At 40.0% G+C, this 15,275-nt stretch overlaps 1 protein-coding gene across 2 annotated transcripts in view; it reads left to right on the forward strand.

Moving 5' to 3' along the window:
- Window positions 1-15,275, forward strand: part of LOC125456155 (rho GTPase-activating protein 29-like) — a 113,554-nt gene that overhangs the window by 30,879 nt on the left and 67,400 nt on the right. For both annotated transcript variants that reach the window (XM_048538943.2, XM_059648064.1), the window contains exon 3: window positions 10,763-10,903. In XM_048538943.2, the coding sequence (XP_048394900.2) occupies window positions 10,763-10,903 (141 nt within the window). The remainder of the gene's footprint in view (window positions 1-10,762; window positions 10,904-15,275) is intronic.

Here is a 15,275-nt window from a genome sequence, read left to right on the forward strand (position 1 = left end):
AGAACAGGTTAGGGAGGTGGGCACGAGCTGGGCTGGTTTTGGGATGCAGTGGGGGGAGGGGAGATTTTGAAGGTTGTGAAGTCCACATGGGAACCATGCAGCCCAATGGTATCAAAGTGGAATATGAGTTGCTGTTCCTGCAACCTTCGGGTGGCATCGTTGTGGCACTGCAGGAGGCCTGGGATGGACATCTCATCTAAGGAATGAGAGGGGGAGTTAAAATGGTTTGTGACTGGGAGGTGCTGTTGTTTATTGTGAACCGAGTGTAGGTGTTCTGCAAAGCGGTCCCCAAGCCTCTGCTTGGTTTCCCTGAGGTAGAGGAGGCCACAACGGGTACAGCGAATACAGTCTACCACATTGGCAGATGTGCAGGTGAACTCTGCTTGATGTGGAAAGTCATCTTGGGGCCTGGGATGTGGGTGAGGGAGAAGGTGTGGGGGGCAAGTGTAGCACTTCCCTGCGATTGCAGGGGAAAGTGCTGGGTGTGGTGGGGTTGGAGGGGACTGTGGAGCGGACAAGGGAGTCATGGAGAGAGTAGTCTCTCCGGAAGGCAGACAAGGGTGGGGAAGGAAAAATGTCTTTAGTGGTGGGGTCGTATTGTAGATGGCGGAAGTGTCAGAGGATGATGCGTTGTATCTGGAGGTTGGTGGGGCGGTATGAGAGGACTGGGGGGATCTTCTGGCGCTTGTTGCGGGGGCGAGGCGTGAGGGATGAGCAGCAGGAAATGCGGGAGACGTGGCTGAGGGCGTTCTCAACCACTGTGGGGAGTGGGGGTGGGGAGGGTACGTTGCAGTCCTTGAAGAACGAGGACATCTGGGATGTATGGGAATGGAATGCCTCCTCCTGGGAGTGGATGCAGTGGAGGTCAAGGAATTGGGAATAGGGGATGGAATTTTTGCAGGAAGTTGGGTGGGAGGAGGTTTACAAGGATTTTCCAGGTTTGGAGGGTTTGAACTATTGGGAGCGACTGAATTGGCTGGAGCTACTTTCCCTCGAGCTTCGGAGGCTGAGGGGTAACCTTTATAGACGTTTATAAAATCACGAGGGGCAGAAAGAATGAATAACCAAGATCTTTTCCCCAGGTTGCAGAGTCCAAAACTACAGTGCATAAGCTTAAGGTGAGAGGAGATAGGTCCCTTTTAAATCTAAGGGGCAACTTCTTCATGCAGAAAGTGTTATGTTTATGGAATGAGCTGCTAGAGGAAGTGATAGAGGCTGGTACAGTTACAGTATTTAAAAGGCGCCTGTATAGGTATATGAATAAGAAGGGTTTAGAGAAATAAGAGCCAAACGCTAGTACATGGGACAATGTTAAGTTGGGATATCTGGGTGACATGGATGAGTTGTAGCAAAGGGTTTGTTTCCATGCTGAACAGCTCTATGACTTTCTAACTTTTTGTTTTGGTTTAGAATTTTGTTCTCATTGTGGCTACATGCATATGCAATAAAAACTCTAAGATGGCATTCAATGAACCTGGCCCTGATTTATTTGTATGGTAATTGACCATCGTTTAGAATAGTTGTACATTGGATTGCAAGTACAATCAGAACTGTTGTAATGTTGAGTTTCCAAATGCTGTAATAAATCAAAAAGCTAACCATACAAAGGGCCTACATATTTTTCGTTTGAAGTTAATGAATGGCTTTGCTATTATAAGAAGGAAAAATTTCTAACCCACCCATGGTGTGAATTGCTAAATAATTGCTCATGTTCTGATCTGCTCTGTCACTTGTGCTACTCCACTCACCCCATACCTAACATTAAACAATAACTCTATATAACTATATAGAGTTACAGAGCTGTTCAGCATGGAAACAAACCCTTTGCTACAACTCATCCATGTCACCCAGATATCCCAACTTAATGTTGTCCCATGTACTAGCGTTTGGCTCTTATTTCTCTAAACCCTTCTTATACAGTTACTCCTCTTGCCCCATACCTAACATTAAACAATAACTACAATGTGTATAATTGTCTGCAAAATGCTTTAAGAAGCCCTGAGCCTGAGTGGTGCAATATAAACTTGCATCTATTGGCCCCTGCATTTTGCTGCCTTTGCTTAATGGCACTTGGTGATTGACTTGATCCAATAGAAATTTTGCAAATGACTTAGACGTAGTCGTTGATCAATGGGTCACAAGTTTTAGGATTGTAGGTGAACAAAACTCATTACTGGATACCCAATTTTGTAACTAATCACCTTTTGTACTTTTGTTTTTATGAATGTAACTTGACCATGCATTACGTGAACTGTACAAGATACCGAAATAAACTGATAAATAGTGAACTGCTGACTTCCTGGTGTCACTTCCCCAACATAGCCAAAGCACTATTTCTCTTCCTCATGACCGTCCCACTCAGTACACACTTTCTTCTTTGGTTGTCAAACACAATTTTTAAGACCATCTTTTTATATAATTAGTATTTTGTACACACAACAGCTCAATACACTTTGTGTATAATACATTGGTGCATTACGTGGTATCTTTTCACTGAAAGCAGATTTTGTCTTGAACATAATGTATACCATCATTGCAAAACAGCACATCCTTGAGTAATGCCAGTGTGTTTGTGTGTTCAATCTTGTTTCATAATTAACTCTTCTGGTGTGTAGCCTTACAAGCACTTGACATTTTAGGTGAAGCTCTGCACATTTCTGAATTATCAAGTACAGAGAGCATAATTTAAAATACTATCCGCTTTTGGTGTGAGTTCTGTCACGTGTTCATTTTTTTAAAACCATCTTAATTTCTTAATTGGAAAATAATAGGTAACTATTTATCCGTTGTTCTTACTGGCCGCTGATGGAGACTTACGATGTTACCATCTCACTCCACATGGCCTGATGTGTACCTAGTATAGCTGCTCCTACAAAATACATTACCATATTTTGTCAATATAATTTGGTAAGAGCGCAGTATATGAAGAATGTAGAAATGAACACCTGGTTTATACATGTTTAGCATTTGTAAGAGCAAAACATCTATTGATATGGAATAAACGTGTGGACAGAAAGAAAAGAAAATGCAATCTTTGTAGTGTATTCACAAGCGCAACATCTGAAATGAGGTAATTTTGAAAACAGTCATAGTTATAATGTAGGGGATAAAAGTTAGTATAGGGTTTTTAAAATTTACTGGTGAGATGTGGGTGTCGCTGACTAATCAGCATTTATTGCCCATCCCAATTTGCCCGTGAGAAGGAGTTGGTGAGGTACCTTTTTTGGAACCTCTGCAGTCCACCTACTGTGGAGCCGCCTCCTCCACTGAGTTTGTTCAACACCAGCATTAACGACTTGATGTGGCAGGACTACAGGGCTTAGATCTGATCTGTTGGTTGTGGGATCACTTAGTTCTGGTTATCACTTACTTATGCTGTTTGGCATGCAGGTAGTCCTGTTTGGTAGCTTCACCAGGTTGACACCTCATTTTTAGTGCTGGTGCTGCTCCTGGCATGCCCTCCTGCACTGTCTATTGATCCTTGGGTTACTAGACCTGAAATATTTACTCTTTTTCTCTCAGCAGATGCTGCCAGAGCTGCTGAGTATTTTTAAAGCAAATTGTTTTGTTTGATTTCCAGCATCTGCAGTTGTTTGTTTTGTTTTGGTGTTCTGTACAACCAGTAATTATTTTTTAAACTAAGCACTTATAATAAACTTAAGATCATTTCCCTTTTTTCAACCAGACTGTTCTGATACAGAAATAACGCTTTTAGAAACATTGAATGTTTTCACATGGAGGAAAGTTGCTCTGTTAATTTTTGTTACATTAAGTTGCTTTTGTGTGGTTCTTATTTTGTTTTTGCTCTTGCCCTCTTATACATTAGAGTAATTTTTAGTACCTTCCTGAAAGCTGTTATATTAGGAGAGATCACTTATGATGAAACAATTTCACTTTCTGATAATTGTCCAAAAAAATTCTCCATACTGATTTTCTTGATATCATCGCTCCATATCTTCAATTTACCTACCAATGAAAGTTTTTTGATTTTTTTTTGTTTACCATTATCAATCACTTTTATCATTTTGAAGAGATTTACAAAATTCTCTCTTCCTTTCAATCAGTTTGCAGGAATAATGGCCGCCCCAGTTGCTGTCATCTTTTCTTTGTAACTCAGAATCCTCATCCCCAGTATCATCTTAATCTACACTGCGCGCAGGCCAACAAGCATTAAAATCTCTTTCCCAGAGGTTCAAGGCTAATGTTGTTTCTCATGAATCATTTGCTACTATCCTTCATTACTAAAGGCTTCCTGTTAGAGTACTTTTTGCTTCAATAACCATTACCATATTTAGCTGCTCTTTTAAAGCAATATTGGAAACCCCAGCATGTGTTGACGGCAGAAAGATAATGCTGCTTTGAGGTTTTAAAGGAAGGTTAATGTAGTGGCTTTGCCTCAAATGGTGTCTGATATGTGCAGCAAGTTTAGTGTTTTGCTAAAATTGCCTGCAACTGAAAACCACATACCTGTTCATTAGTGAACTTTGTTTACTGTAGCAAGCTTAAATTGAATCCAAGTCCGCCAGTGCTTCTACACAACCGATTTATTTACTGAATTACTTTTCACTTACTTAAAATGTGTTGTGCACAGAAAGGTACAGTGGAATAGGGATTATTTTGGAACTGTCTTCCTAATTCCCATGTATTGCAGCAGTTTATGAAGGTGGCTTACCTCTCAAAAGCAGTTACAGATGATTAATAAGAGCTGGCCTAGCTAACAATGCCATAATCCTCTGATTTTTTTTTTTGTTTTGTAAATTGGAGTAGCAACCCCTAACCTGTACCAGTGAACCAGAAAGGTGAAGTCCAATCCCACCATGGATGAAGCATATACAATTCAGGGAATTAATTTAGTTCAGAATTAAAAGCGGATTTCAGTGGTGGTGCACATAGAACTACCAGGCTGTCATTTAAAATCCATCTCAAACTCACCAAAGATCCTCAGACAGCATCTTCCAAATCCATGACCATTTCCATCCTGAAGGATAAGGACAGTAGATATGAGAACACCACCATCTTCAAGTCTCCCTCCAAGCCACTCACTATCCTGACTTGGAAATATATTGTTGTTCCTGCTCTGTTGCTGGGTCAACATCCCAGAATTCCTTCCCTAATGACATTGTGGGTCAACCCACACCAATGGATTGCAGCAATTCAAGAAGGCAGCTCACCAGCACTACTTCAAGGGTGACTAGGGACAAGCAATAAATACTGGGAAGCCAGCAACAAACAGCCCACAAACAAAAAAAAGAAAAAAGTCTGATTCACTAATGTCCATTTCAAAGAAAATGAATTTGCCATCCTTACTTGATCTGGCCTTTGTAATTCAGGCTGATTTAAAAATGTGTTTGAATTTAGTTGCCATCTTTAAATAGTCTAGAAAGCAACTTGTTTGTACTAAAGCTGCTGCAAAAATTAGCATAGAAGTAAAGCTGGATTAACCCATGAATAAATTCAGCACATGGCACACCGGCTGTAGAGCTATATAAAACTTTAGATAGTTAGGCCACATATGGAATATTGTGTGCAGTTCTGTTTGCCACACTACTTGAAGGACATGGATGATTTGGAGAGCATGCAGAGAAGGTTTACCAGGGTATTGGCTGGTCTGGAGAGCTCTAGTTATGAGGAAACATTGGATAAACTCCAGATTGTCTTTCCAGTGAAAAGAGGCTGAGATGGCAACCTGATAGAGTTCCTCAAAATAATGAGAGGCATAGATAGGTTGGATAGTCAGAGGCTTTTTCCTAGGGAAGACAAGACGGCTCAGGTTCAAGGTTAGGGCGGGGGGTGGGGGAGATTTTTCACATGCAGGATGGTGGGTGGCTTGAATGCACTGCCAGTGGAGGTGGTGGATTTGAGTATGTTAGCAATGTTTTAAGGCATACCTTGATAGACACATGAATGGGAGGTGAACAGGGGGATAGAAACCACCATGTGGACAATACTAGTTGGTCTAAACAAGGATTACAATTGGTGCAGGAGTGGTGGGCCAAATGGCTTGAACCTGTGCTGTATTGAATTACATTGTATACAAAATCCTCCCCACCACCACCACCACCTCTCCCACGTCTCAGGTCTTCAGCCAAAATCTATGAGCTACCCACAGACTAGTCAATTTTTAGCCTAATGTACTGATATTTTTCTGAATTATACTTCGTGTCAACACTGAAACCTCCTTCATCCTAGGATGTGCTCTGTCTCAGTAACACAATGAGCCCAACAGAGGTGGCACCAGAATATTATACTTTTGGAAGGATGTGGTTCTGGAAATCCATGCTGATGCCAGACCTGCAAAAGTCTCAGGACATAATGTCAAACATGGGCTAGAAAAGTTCCTGCTGACTTACCACCTTTTGGCCCTGTCAAGTAATGAATCAACACTCCTCCTAGCTGAGGATCACTTGGAATCTTTGAATATGTCAAGGACATGGAATGTACCTTAGCAGTGAACCATTCCAGGAAGTGGGCACCCACTGATTGAACTGTTCAAGTCTGAAGAACACTAATGCAACACCAGGCATAACCAGAGTTCAAGAGCAAAGGGCCAGAAAAACTAAATTTTTTTTTTTCTGAAGGTACATCTGTGTATGGCAACTGGTTGAAGTGACCACAGGACAGGTCTTTTGAGACAAAGCCCTGTCTAGGCACAAAGTATGCCTTGTGTAACACCACTGTGAAATAGGAAGATTCTAAGCAAATCTTGCAATAATATTGTATTCCACTGTATCTGAACTCGTTCCAGTTACTCCAGCCATGAATAATAGTGGACAATTAAACGTGGCAATGGTGGATGTTATACCATGGATGTGACATTCTTAACGGTAGTGGAGCCCAGTATGTGAGAGACGAGACTGATGCTAGCAACCATCTCAATCCAGAATATTGTAGATCACCCATCTGGTTATGAAATTTCAGAAACCTTGTATATTTGTGCCACACAAATGCCAGGCAGTCGTCATCAAAATGAGGCAATCTGACCATCATCCCTTGAAATTCACAGGTGCTACCTTTGTCGAATACCCTACTATCAACATCCTAGGGATTACCATTGACCAGAAGCTGAACTGGATGAGCCATGTGAATACTAGCTACAAAAACAGGGCAGAATTTAGGAATCCTGCAACAAGTAACTCTCCTGACTGCCCAAAGTCTATTTACCAAACAAAGAGCACAACCTAGGACAGTGATGAAGTAACCCCCACTTGCCTGAACATTTGCAGTTTCATTAATACTCAAGAAGCTTGATACTCTTCAGGACACATCAGTCTACTTGATTGGTACCAACAGCCATAAATATTCACTGTTTCCCACTCGTCAGAGCTGTGTATACCGTATACAAGATGCATTGCAACACCTACAATCTGGAAGGACAAGGGTTGCTGATACATAGGAACACCATCATCTGCAAGTTCCTGTCAATCCACTCACCATCCTGACTTGGAAATATATACTGCCTTCATAGTAGCCAGTTCTCCTTACCTCCTCCCTAATGGCATTGTGAGTCTACTCGCACCAAATGGATTGCAGTCATTCAATAAGGAAGCTCATTGCCACCTTCTGAAGGGGAACAAGGGATGAACAATAAATGCTCGTCCAACCAGAGAAGGGCACATCCCTGAATGAATTCAAGGTCTTTAAAATGATGTACTCAGTTTCCTGATATGATATGGAGTGAACTAGATACAGTAAAAGTTATAAATGTTGTTAATATCCTGGTTGTAATGCTGAAATCCTATATTCCAGAAATATCTGCTTTCCCAGTGAAGCTGTTAAATTTACAGCTGCCTGATAAATTGGAAATTGCCCAGGTATGTCCAATCCACAATCCACAAATCCTACAAATGAAATACAACTTATCAGTTCTATCAGTCTACTTTCTGTGGTTGGCAAAATGAAAGAAGTTGGCATTGGCAGTGCTATCTGTTAGCATTTTCTAACTGAGTCTGCCTTTTGCTCATTTGTGTTCTGTCAGGTCCACACTGTTTCAGAATTCATTCACAAAAGGACTTCATGCCAGAAGTGAAGTGAGAATGCTGCCTTGATGTGAAAGGGAAGCAGACAATAGTCTGGCACAAGGAGGGCTTGTAAAACCAGTCAGTTCGGTCAGGAGAAGCTCTTGAGCAGTTTGTTATATTTAACACCAAAGGAGGATGGTTGTTATTAGAAGCCAATGATCTCAACCACAGAACTTAAGGCATTTTTGAGGGTAATATTCTGGCTGAAACTGCATCTAGTTGTTTCACTTAATTTTGACCTGGAGAGATGTACTATTGTCGCAATTCCACTGCTTAATGGAACAGAATCAGAAGTTACACGACACCAGGTCCAACAGTTTATTTGAAATCATAACCTTTTGGACCGTAGCCCCAGCATCAGGTGAAGTGCAGCAAAACATAGAATACATTCAAATGTAACTGATAATTAATGCCTGGTGTAAATGAGCTTCTGCACCAATCAGGCATTAATTAAATTTGATGGAATGCATTCAATCTGTTTACATAAGTGTAGCTGCAGAAACAGCTAAGCTTGATATCATCCAGAATAAAGCTGTCCATTTGAACAGCAGCTTATCCATCGCCTTTTTGAGCAACCACATCCTCCACCAGTGACGCACAGTGCATATGGTAATCATCAACTACAGGATGCACTACTGCAAGTTGCAATTTGCTATGGTTTCTTTGACCTACCATTTCAAACCATATCGTCTCAAACATGACCTCTCTGAAACCTTCCAAGTTCCTTGCAACTTTCACACCATCCTAACGTGGAGTATTAGGGTCACTGGACCGAAACGTTAAATCTGTTCTTTTTTCCTTCACAGATGCTGCCAGACCTGCTGAGCTTTTCCAGCAACTTTAAGAACAAAAACAATGTGTAATATTGTTCCTCTCTGATGAAGGGTCTAGGCCCGAAACGTCAGCTTTTGTGCTCCTGAGATGCTGCTTGGCCTGCTGTGTTCATCCAGCCTCACATTTTATTATCTTGGAATCTCCAGCATCTGCAGTTCCCATTATCTCTGTAATATTGTTCTGTTAGTCATTGGATCTTAGATCTCTCAACTAACAGTTTTTGGTGGACTGTAATAGTTGAAAAAGTGAACTTATCATTGCTTACGGAAGGTTACTTTGGAATGGTTACTAGAGTCAGCCTTGATAATAATGCTAATATCCAAAAAATGATATTTTTAAAACCAAATAAAAAGTTTTAATATTGTAAGCTATTGGTAAGTTTGTGTTACTGTAAAATACAAGGGCATCCCTTGCCGAGAAAATAGTCTCTGTCCGTAAAATTCTTAATGTCAAAAAACCTTCTACACCTCCTGTATTGGTATTTTCTGCTGTAGTGGAAGTAATTTTAAATGGCTGCAGTCTCTCTTACCTTTAGTTCCTTATTTGCTGAAGTTACCCAAGTATCATCATAGGTCCTTTGTAGAGATCGGGCATTTTTGGTCTGCACTTACTTCACCTGGGGGTGTGGGTCCAAGTGAAAGATATTATTTGCCTAAATAAAATTGTAGCTCCATTTTTCTGAACCTGAGGCTACCCCCTATTGCTGCCTTGGAATATGTATGTAGAATTGTTTTATTTTGTTTATTTCTTGAGAATGAGAATAAGTATTCTTTAATTTTAACCTTTTTTTCTACTTATTTATGGTAGGCAGTAGCTGGCAGATGGGTACAAAGACCTGGTTACAATCTGTATTAATATTTTAACAATCTGCTCAGAAATGACTTTTATTTTTTCATAACTTGGTATGAGCGTAGTATGCAGTTTCCAAGTGTTCTGAAAATACAGCGCTAGATGGGAAGACACATAGTGAGGAGGACATGGGCTACAGAGAGGTATAACAGCAGGTTAACTGAATTGGCTCCAAGGTCGTAAATGAAAAACGTGCAGAAATGTGAGGTAAGAATTGAAAGGTAGGTCTTTTTAAAGAAGGGCATAAAACTTCTGATCTTTCAGAAAATCTCAGATAAACAGTGTCAGATGAAGAATGCAAAGTTTGGGTTGAAGGTGTTGCAAACAATTAGGAAGGCCAGTGGCATGTTGGCTTTTATTGCATGGGGACGGGAATACAACAGAGAAGTCTTGCAACAATACGCATGGCTTTTATGAGATCACACGTAGACTACTGAGCTGTTTGGTCCTGTACCTGAAGTAGGATACACCTGTATTGAAGTTGGTATGGCAAAAGCTCATTAAATTGTGAGATGAAATAGTGCCTTAAGGTAAGAGGCTCATTAGTTGGGCTGTACTTTCTGGAAGTTAAGAAAAATGGAAGGTAATTGCATGGAATCATATGAGGGGCATCGCAGGATAGACATATGGCAGAGCATCTGGGAAATCTAGAACTCGAGAGCACAGTTTCAGGGAAGGGGTTGATCGTTTAGGGCTGAGAAGGAAAATAAATTTCACACTCTGCAAGTTGTGAATCTTTGGAAATATTGTCTTTGAGAGATTTTGGAGATCTATATTCATGACTGGGACACCTGTGCTTTTGTGGAAACATGTCACGTGATGTGAATGGGAAAAGTGGAATTGAGAATGATCAACTGTGATTGTATTGAATGGCAGAGCAGACTTGGGGCACCATATGATTTTCTCATACTCCTAAGAGTGAGTTGCATTTTTGTGGAATTAGAGTTTTCCAAAAATTTATTTTCAGTACATTGTGTTATTGATTAATCTTTATTGAGCAGAAGTCTTTTTCTGAAAAAAAACAAACTCTAATGTTGAAGTGTGAAATCTTTTTCTTTCAGAAAATAAAAGTTTACATCAAATGGCCCATGAACGTCTCGGAGAGCTGTTAAGAGTGTTAAAGGTTGTAATTAACAAGCATCAGTCCTTAAATTCAGTGGACATTCTAAGTGCAACAGGAACAGTCATTTCTAAAGTAAAAGGTAATATTGAACAGTTTTTTTAGTTACGTTGTAATATATAAAATGATTTAACTGAGCTGTTGAAGATTCTTTTACATTGGATTTGAGTTAAATGTTTAAAATATTCCTTGTATGTACAGCATTGTTGATTTAATTAAAAGCTTAATATATATTCCTGCAAATTCTAGTTGAGCTTCCGTCTATTTAACTTTTTGGGCATTAATGTATCGCTAGATTTGAGAACCATGTGAGGAAAGCATCACTACTGAGGTAGATGATCAGACATGATCTAATTGAATGGCATATGCCTACTACATTCCTTCTTAGTCCTCACTTTGTGCTCTGTATTCTGTCCTCTCACGCTACTTACCTTGTTCACACAGACGCTCCTTCCCCTCACCTGCTCCCGTCCACACTGCTGACTTTCAATCTGACCACCCTTCATTTTTTGCCACTTCAAGACTTTGTTTGCAGATGAACTGTTATGAGAGACACAGGTAGACCAAGCCACTCACATTTTGATGCCCATTCTTAAATCATAGATGATTTTTTAATGTTCTCATTGGTATACAGAGACAATTTATGTGCAGCATCTACACTGGCAAATGGCTGTTCTTGTAATCTGACAAGTTGTACAGGAAATTTCTACTCTACAGTTCTATATGTAAGTCACATTTTTCAAATGAAAATCACCAAGTGCCAGTAGATGTATGATATTCCATACTCGGTTAGACAAATGGTGATATGGTTTCTATTAATGTTGTAACGTAGTGTTGTGTGTGCCTGTGCATGTGTGTGTGGTCAAAAGGACTACAGCTGAGGAAGTTAGCTAGCAAGCAAAGTAGAGCTAAAATAGCACCACCCAGTGGATTTGTGAATTACTGTAGCTATAACTGATGAGGGGCTGAAGGAATTTGCGTAATAAATGTTGAGAAAATACAAAGTTAAAATGATAATTGAAAAGGACATGCACTTGTTCATTTTTGAAAAAAAAATGGCTTTCAAATGAAAACAAAATACTACAAATGTTGACAATCTAAAAGAAACACAATGCTGGAGAAACTATGGTCTTGCAGTATCTGTGGAGCGAGAAAGTTCTGGACTCAATGTTAACTGTGTTTATCAGTCCATAGATGATGCCAGAACTTGCTGAATTTCTCCAGTATTCTGTTTGTTTAAAATCACTTTTTAAATGGATAATTGAGGCTGCAATGAAAACACTGTAACTAAACCACTTAAAAATATTGTGCTTCAAATTTTCGGCAGTTTTGACCCTTCGATCAGGAATTGCTGTGATGTCTATATTATTTTGCTTTAAGTCAGAATAATTGCCTTTTTTTTGTTTGTTTGCGAGCTTTGAGAAGATTCTTGGCTCAGGTTGAGGTTCTGGATGTGAGTTTGCTCGCTGAGCTGGAAGGTTAGTTTTCAGACATTTTGTCACCATTCTAGGTAACATCAGTGAGCCTCTGGTGAAGCACTGATGTTATGTCCCGCTTTCTATTTGTGTTTAAGTTTCCTGGGGTTGGTGATGTCACTTCCTGCATTGGTGATGTCATTTCCTGTCTTTTTCTCAGAGGGTGGTAGATGGGCTCCAAATCAATGTGTTTGTTGGAGTTCTGGTTGGAATGCCATGCTTCTAGGAATTCTCGTGTGTGTGTGTGTGTCTCTGTTTGGCTTGCCCTAGGATGTTTTTGTTTTTTTTTTGTTTATGGAATGAACAAATGGGCTCACTGATCTTTGAAATCCCTTTTGAGTTACTTGACATTTCTTGCTGTCAGCAGACCTCTCCTCAGCCTCCCTGTCTTCGTAGCCTCTTGCCACCATTCTGATTATATCTGTAGGTGACAGTAAATTTTCCATTCATGGTTTCCCCTTCATGAAGCCATGCTGACCAAGCTTGTGTTTTTAAATTCTCTGGTATCCTTTATAACAAGCTCGAACATTTCTGAACAACAGACAACAAGCTCATTGGCCAATAGTTACCTGTTATTTCTCTCCTTTTTTCAAATAGAAGTGTTTAATTGGCAGTTTTCCAATCCTATGCAGCATTTTCAGGATCTAAGAATTCCTGAAAGAATATTTCCAGTGCATCTGCTATCCCTGTAGCTATTTCCTACAGTGCCCTAGGATGTATCCTAAGACGTCCAGGCCGAATAGACCTTGAACCCAATTAGTTTCCTCAGCACGTTTTCTCCAGTGCTAGTTTTGCATCTCCTTTTCCACTTTTTGAATATTTAGTAGTTTTGGGATGCTATTAGTATCTTCTACTGTGTAATATTTATTCAATTCCTTTGCAATTCCTGGTTCCACATTATTATTTCCCCAGCCTCATTTTCTGGGGATCTTCTGTTCACCTTGGGTTCTCCCTTCACTTCTATATATTTAGAGAATCTCTTGCTGCCTGTCTTGATATTACTTAAAAGTTTGCTTCAAAGTTTAATTTCTGCCTCTTTATCATTTTTTGATTGTCTTTTTTTTAAAAAACGTTCCCAATCCTTTTGGCTTTCCACTAATATTTGGCACTTTGTATTTTTTTTCTCAATCTGACGCTTAACTTCCAAGGTTACATATTCATTTCCTGGAGGCCCCCTTTGTCACTGGAATATAACTTTGCTGTGAGCCACAAACTTTTTTTAACTTTGCCATTGTTCCTCAACAGTCTTTACTGCTAAACACCTTCCCCAATTCACTCCAGTCAGCTTTGCCTTTATGCGTATGTAGTTACCCTCATATAAGTTCAACGTTGTTGTTTCCAACTCATGTTCCTCCCTCTCAAACTGAATGCTCAATTATATCACTATCTGGTCACTGTTTCCAAGGGTATCACTAACTCTGACATCATTTATTAAACCTGCCTCATTGCATATTATCAAGTTCAAAATAGCCTAATCCCTGGTTGAATCCACAACACATTTGTTCTAGGTAACTGTTCAAATACAATCTGAATCTTTTTTCCCCCTGGCTTTGTCTGTCAATCTGACTATCCAGATCTACACAAAAAAATAAAGTCACCTATGGTTAATATATAGCCTTTGTTACATACCTGGATTATTTCCTAACTTATTCTCTGTTCTACCGTATGGCTACTGTTTAAAGGGACTATAAACAACTCCAAGCAGTGACATCTGTCTCTTTTTAACTCGTCTCCACCAATATGGATTCTATATTTTTCAATTCAAGATAATTTCTCGATGTCGTACTTATCCCATCCTGTAGCAAAGATGCAACCCCACCATCCTTTCCTTTCTATCTCACCTTTTTAAAAGATCACATACCCCTGAATATTTAGTTACCACTTTTCATCTTTGTACCATGTCTCTGTAACATCTGTATGATTTAGACCCATTAACCTGTATTTGTGCGGTTAATTCATTTATTTTGTTCCAAATAATTGCTCTCCAACAAAGAGCAATTAATTTTACATTTTTACTATTATTTCTCTTTTTAGACATCTCACACTGTTGTTTTTCTGTTTGTTCCTTCCTCTTACACTCTGGCTATCGTTATCCAAATAATGCTCTGTAATTTTATGTAAAAAAAAATAACTGCAGATGCTGGAGATCTGAAACAAACAAAAGCAGAAATTACTGGAGAAACTCAGCAAGTCTGGTTGCATCTGCAGAGAGAAAGCAATTATCGTTTTGTGTCCAGTGACCCTTCAGAACTGAAACCAACTTGGGGGAGGAGTGGGAAGTGAGCAGATTGGTAGAGATAGAGCCCAGAGAGAAGGAGATGGGGAAAATGTTAGGCAGACAAAATGATTGTTGATAGTAAGCTGGGGAGGAGGAGAAGCTAGATAGGTGATAATGGGGGCTAGGAGTAAATGACAATGTGTTTACTGTGTTGAATGTCAAGATGGGACCTGGGTGTGGGGATGGATAATAGAAATATAAGGAGCTGTTCATGTTCTAAAATTATCCAACTCGATGTTGCATCCTGAAGGCTGTAAAGCCCCCAGGCAGACTGAGGTGTTATGCTTCCAGCTTGCTATGAACCTCACTGGAGCACGACAGCTGGCCTGATTTGGAAATGCTGACATGGGAACATGGTGGTGTGTTGAAGTGACAAACAACTGGAAACACAGGGTAATTTTTACAGGCAGAATGTAGGTGTTCTACGGCGTGGTCTCCCAATTGTAGAGAATTCTATAATTCTGCCATAGCCTCTTCATGTGTAAGCCTACATTTTCCCCTCTCGCAAGTCTCCCTGTAGATAATTTAAAGTCCTGTTTGCAGGCTGAATCATTTGCTCCAACACAGCAGGGCCAGCATAGTTCATTGAAGCCCATCCAACCAGTATCTTGTGCAAATGCCCCACAAACTGAAAGTCATTCCACCCATGCCAATCTTTGTGCTTCACATTGCCTTTATTTACATGCACCAAGGATGGCCAA

The sequence above is a fragment of the Stegostoma tigrinum genome, chromosome 8 (assembly GCF_030684315.1).
Source record: "Stegostoma tigrinum isolate sSteTig4 chromosome 8, sSteTig4.hap1, whole genome shotgun sequence".
Taxonomy (NCBI): domain Eukaryota; kingdom Metazoa; phylum Chordata; class Chondrichthyes; order Orectolobiformes; family Stegostomatidae; genus Stegostoma; species Stegostoma tigrinum.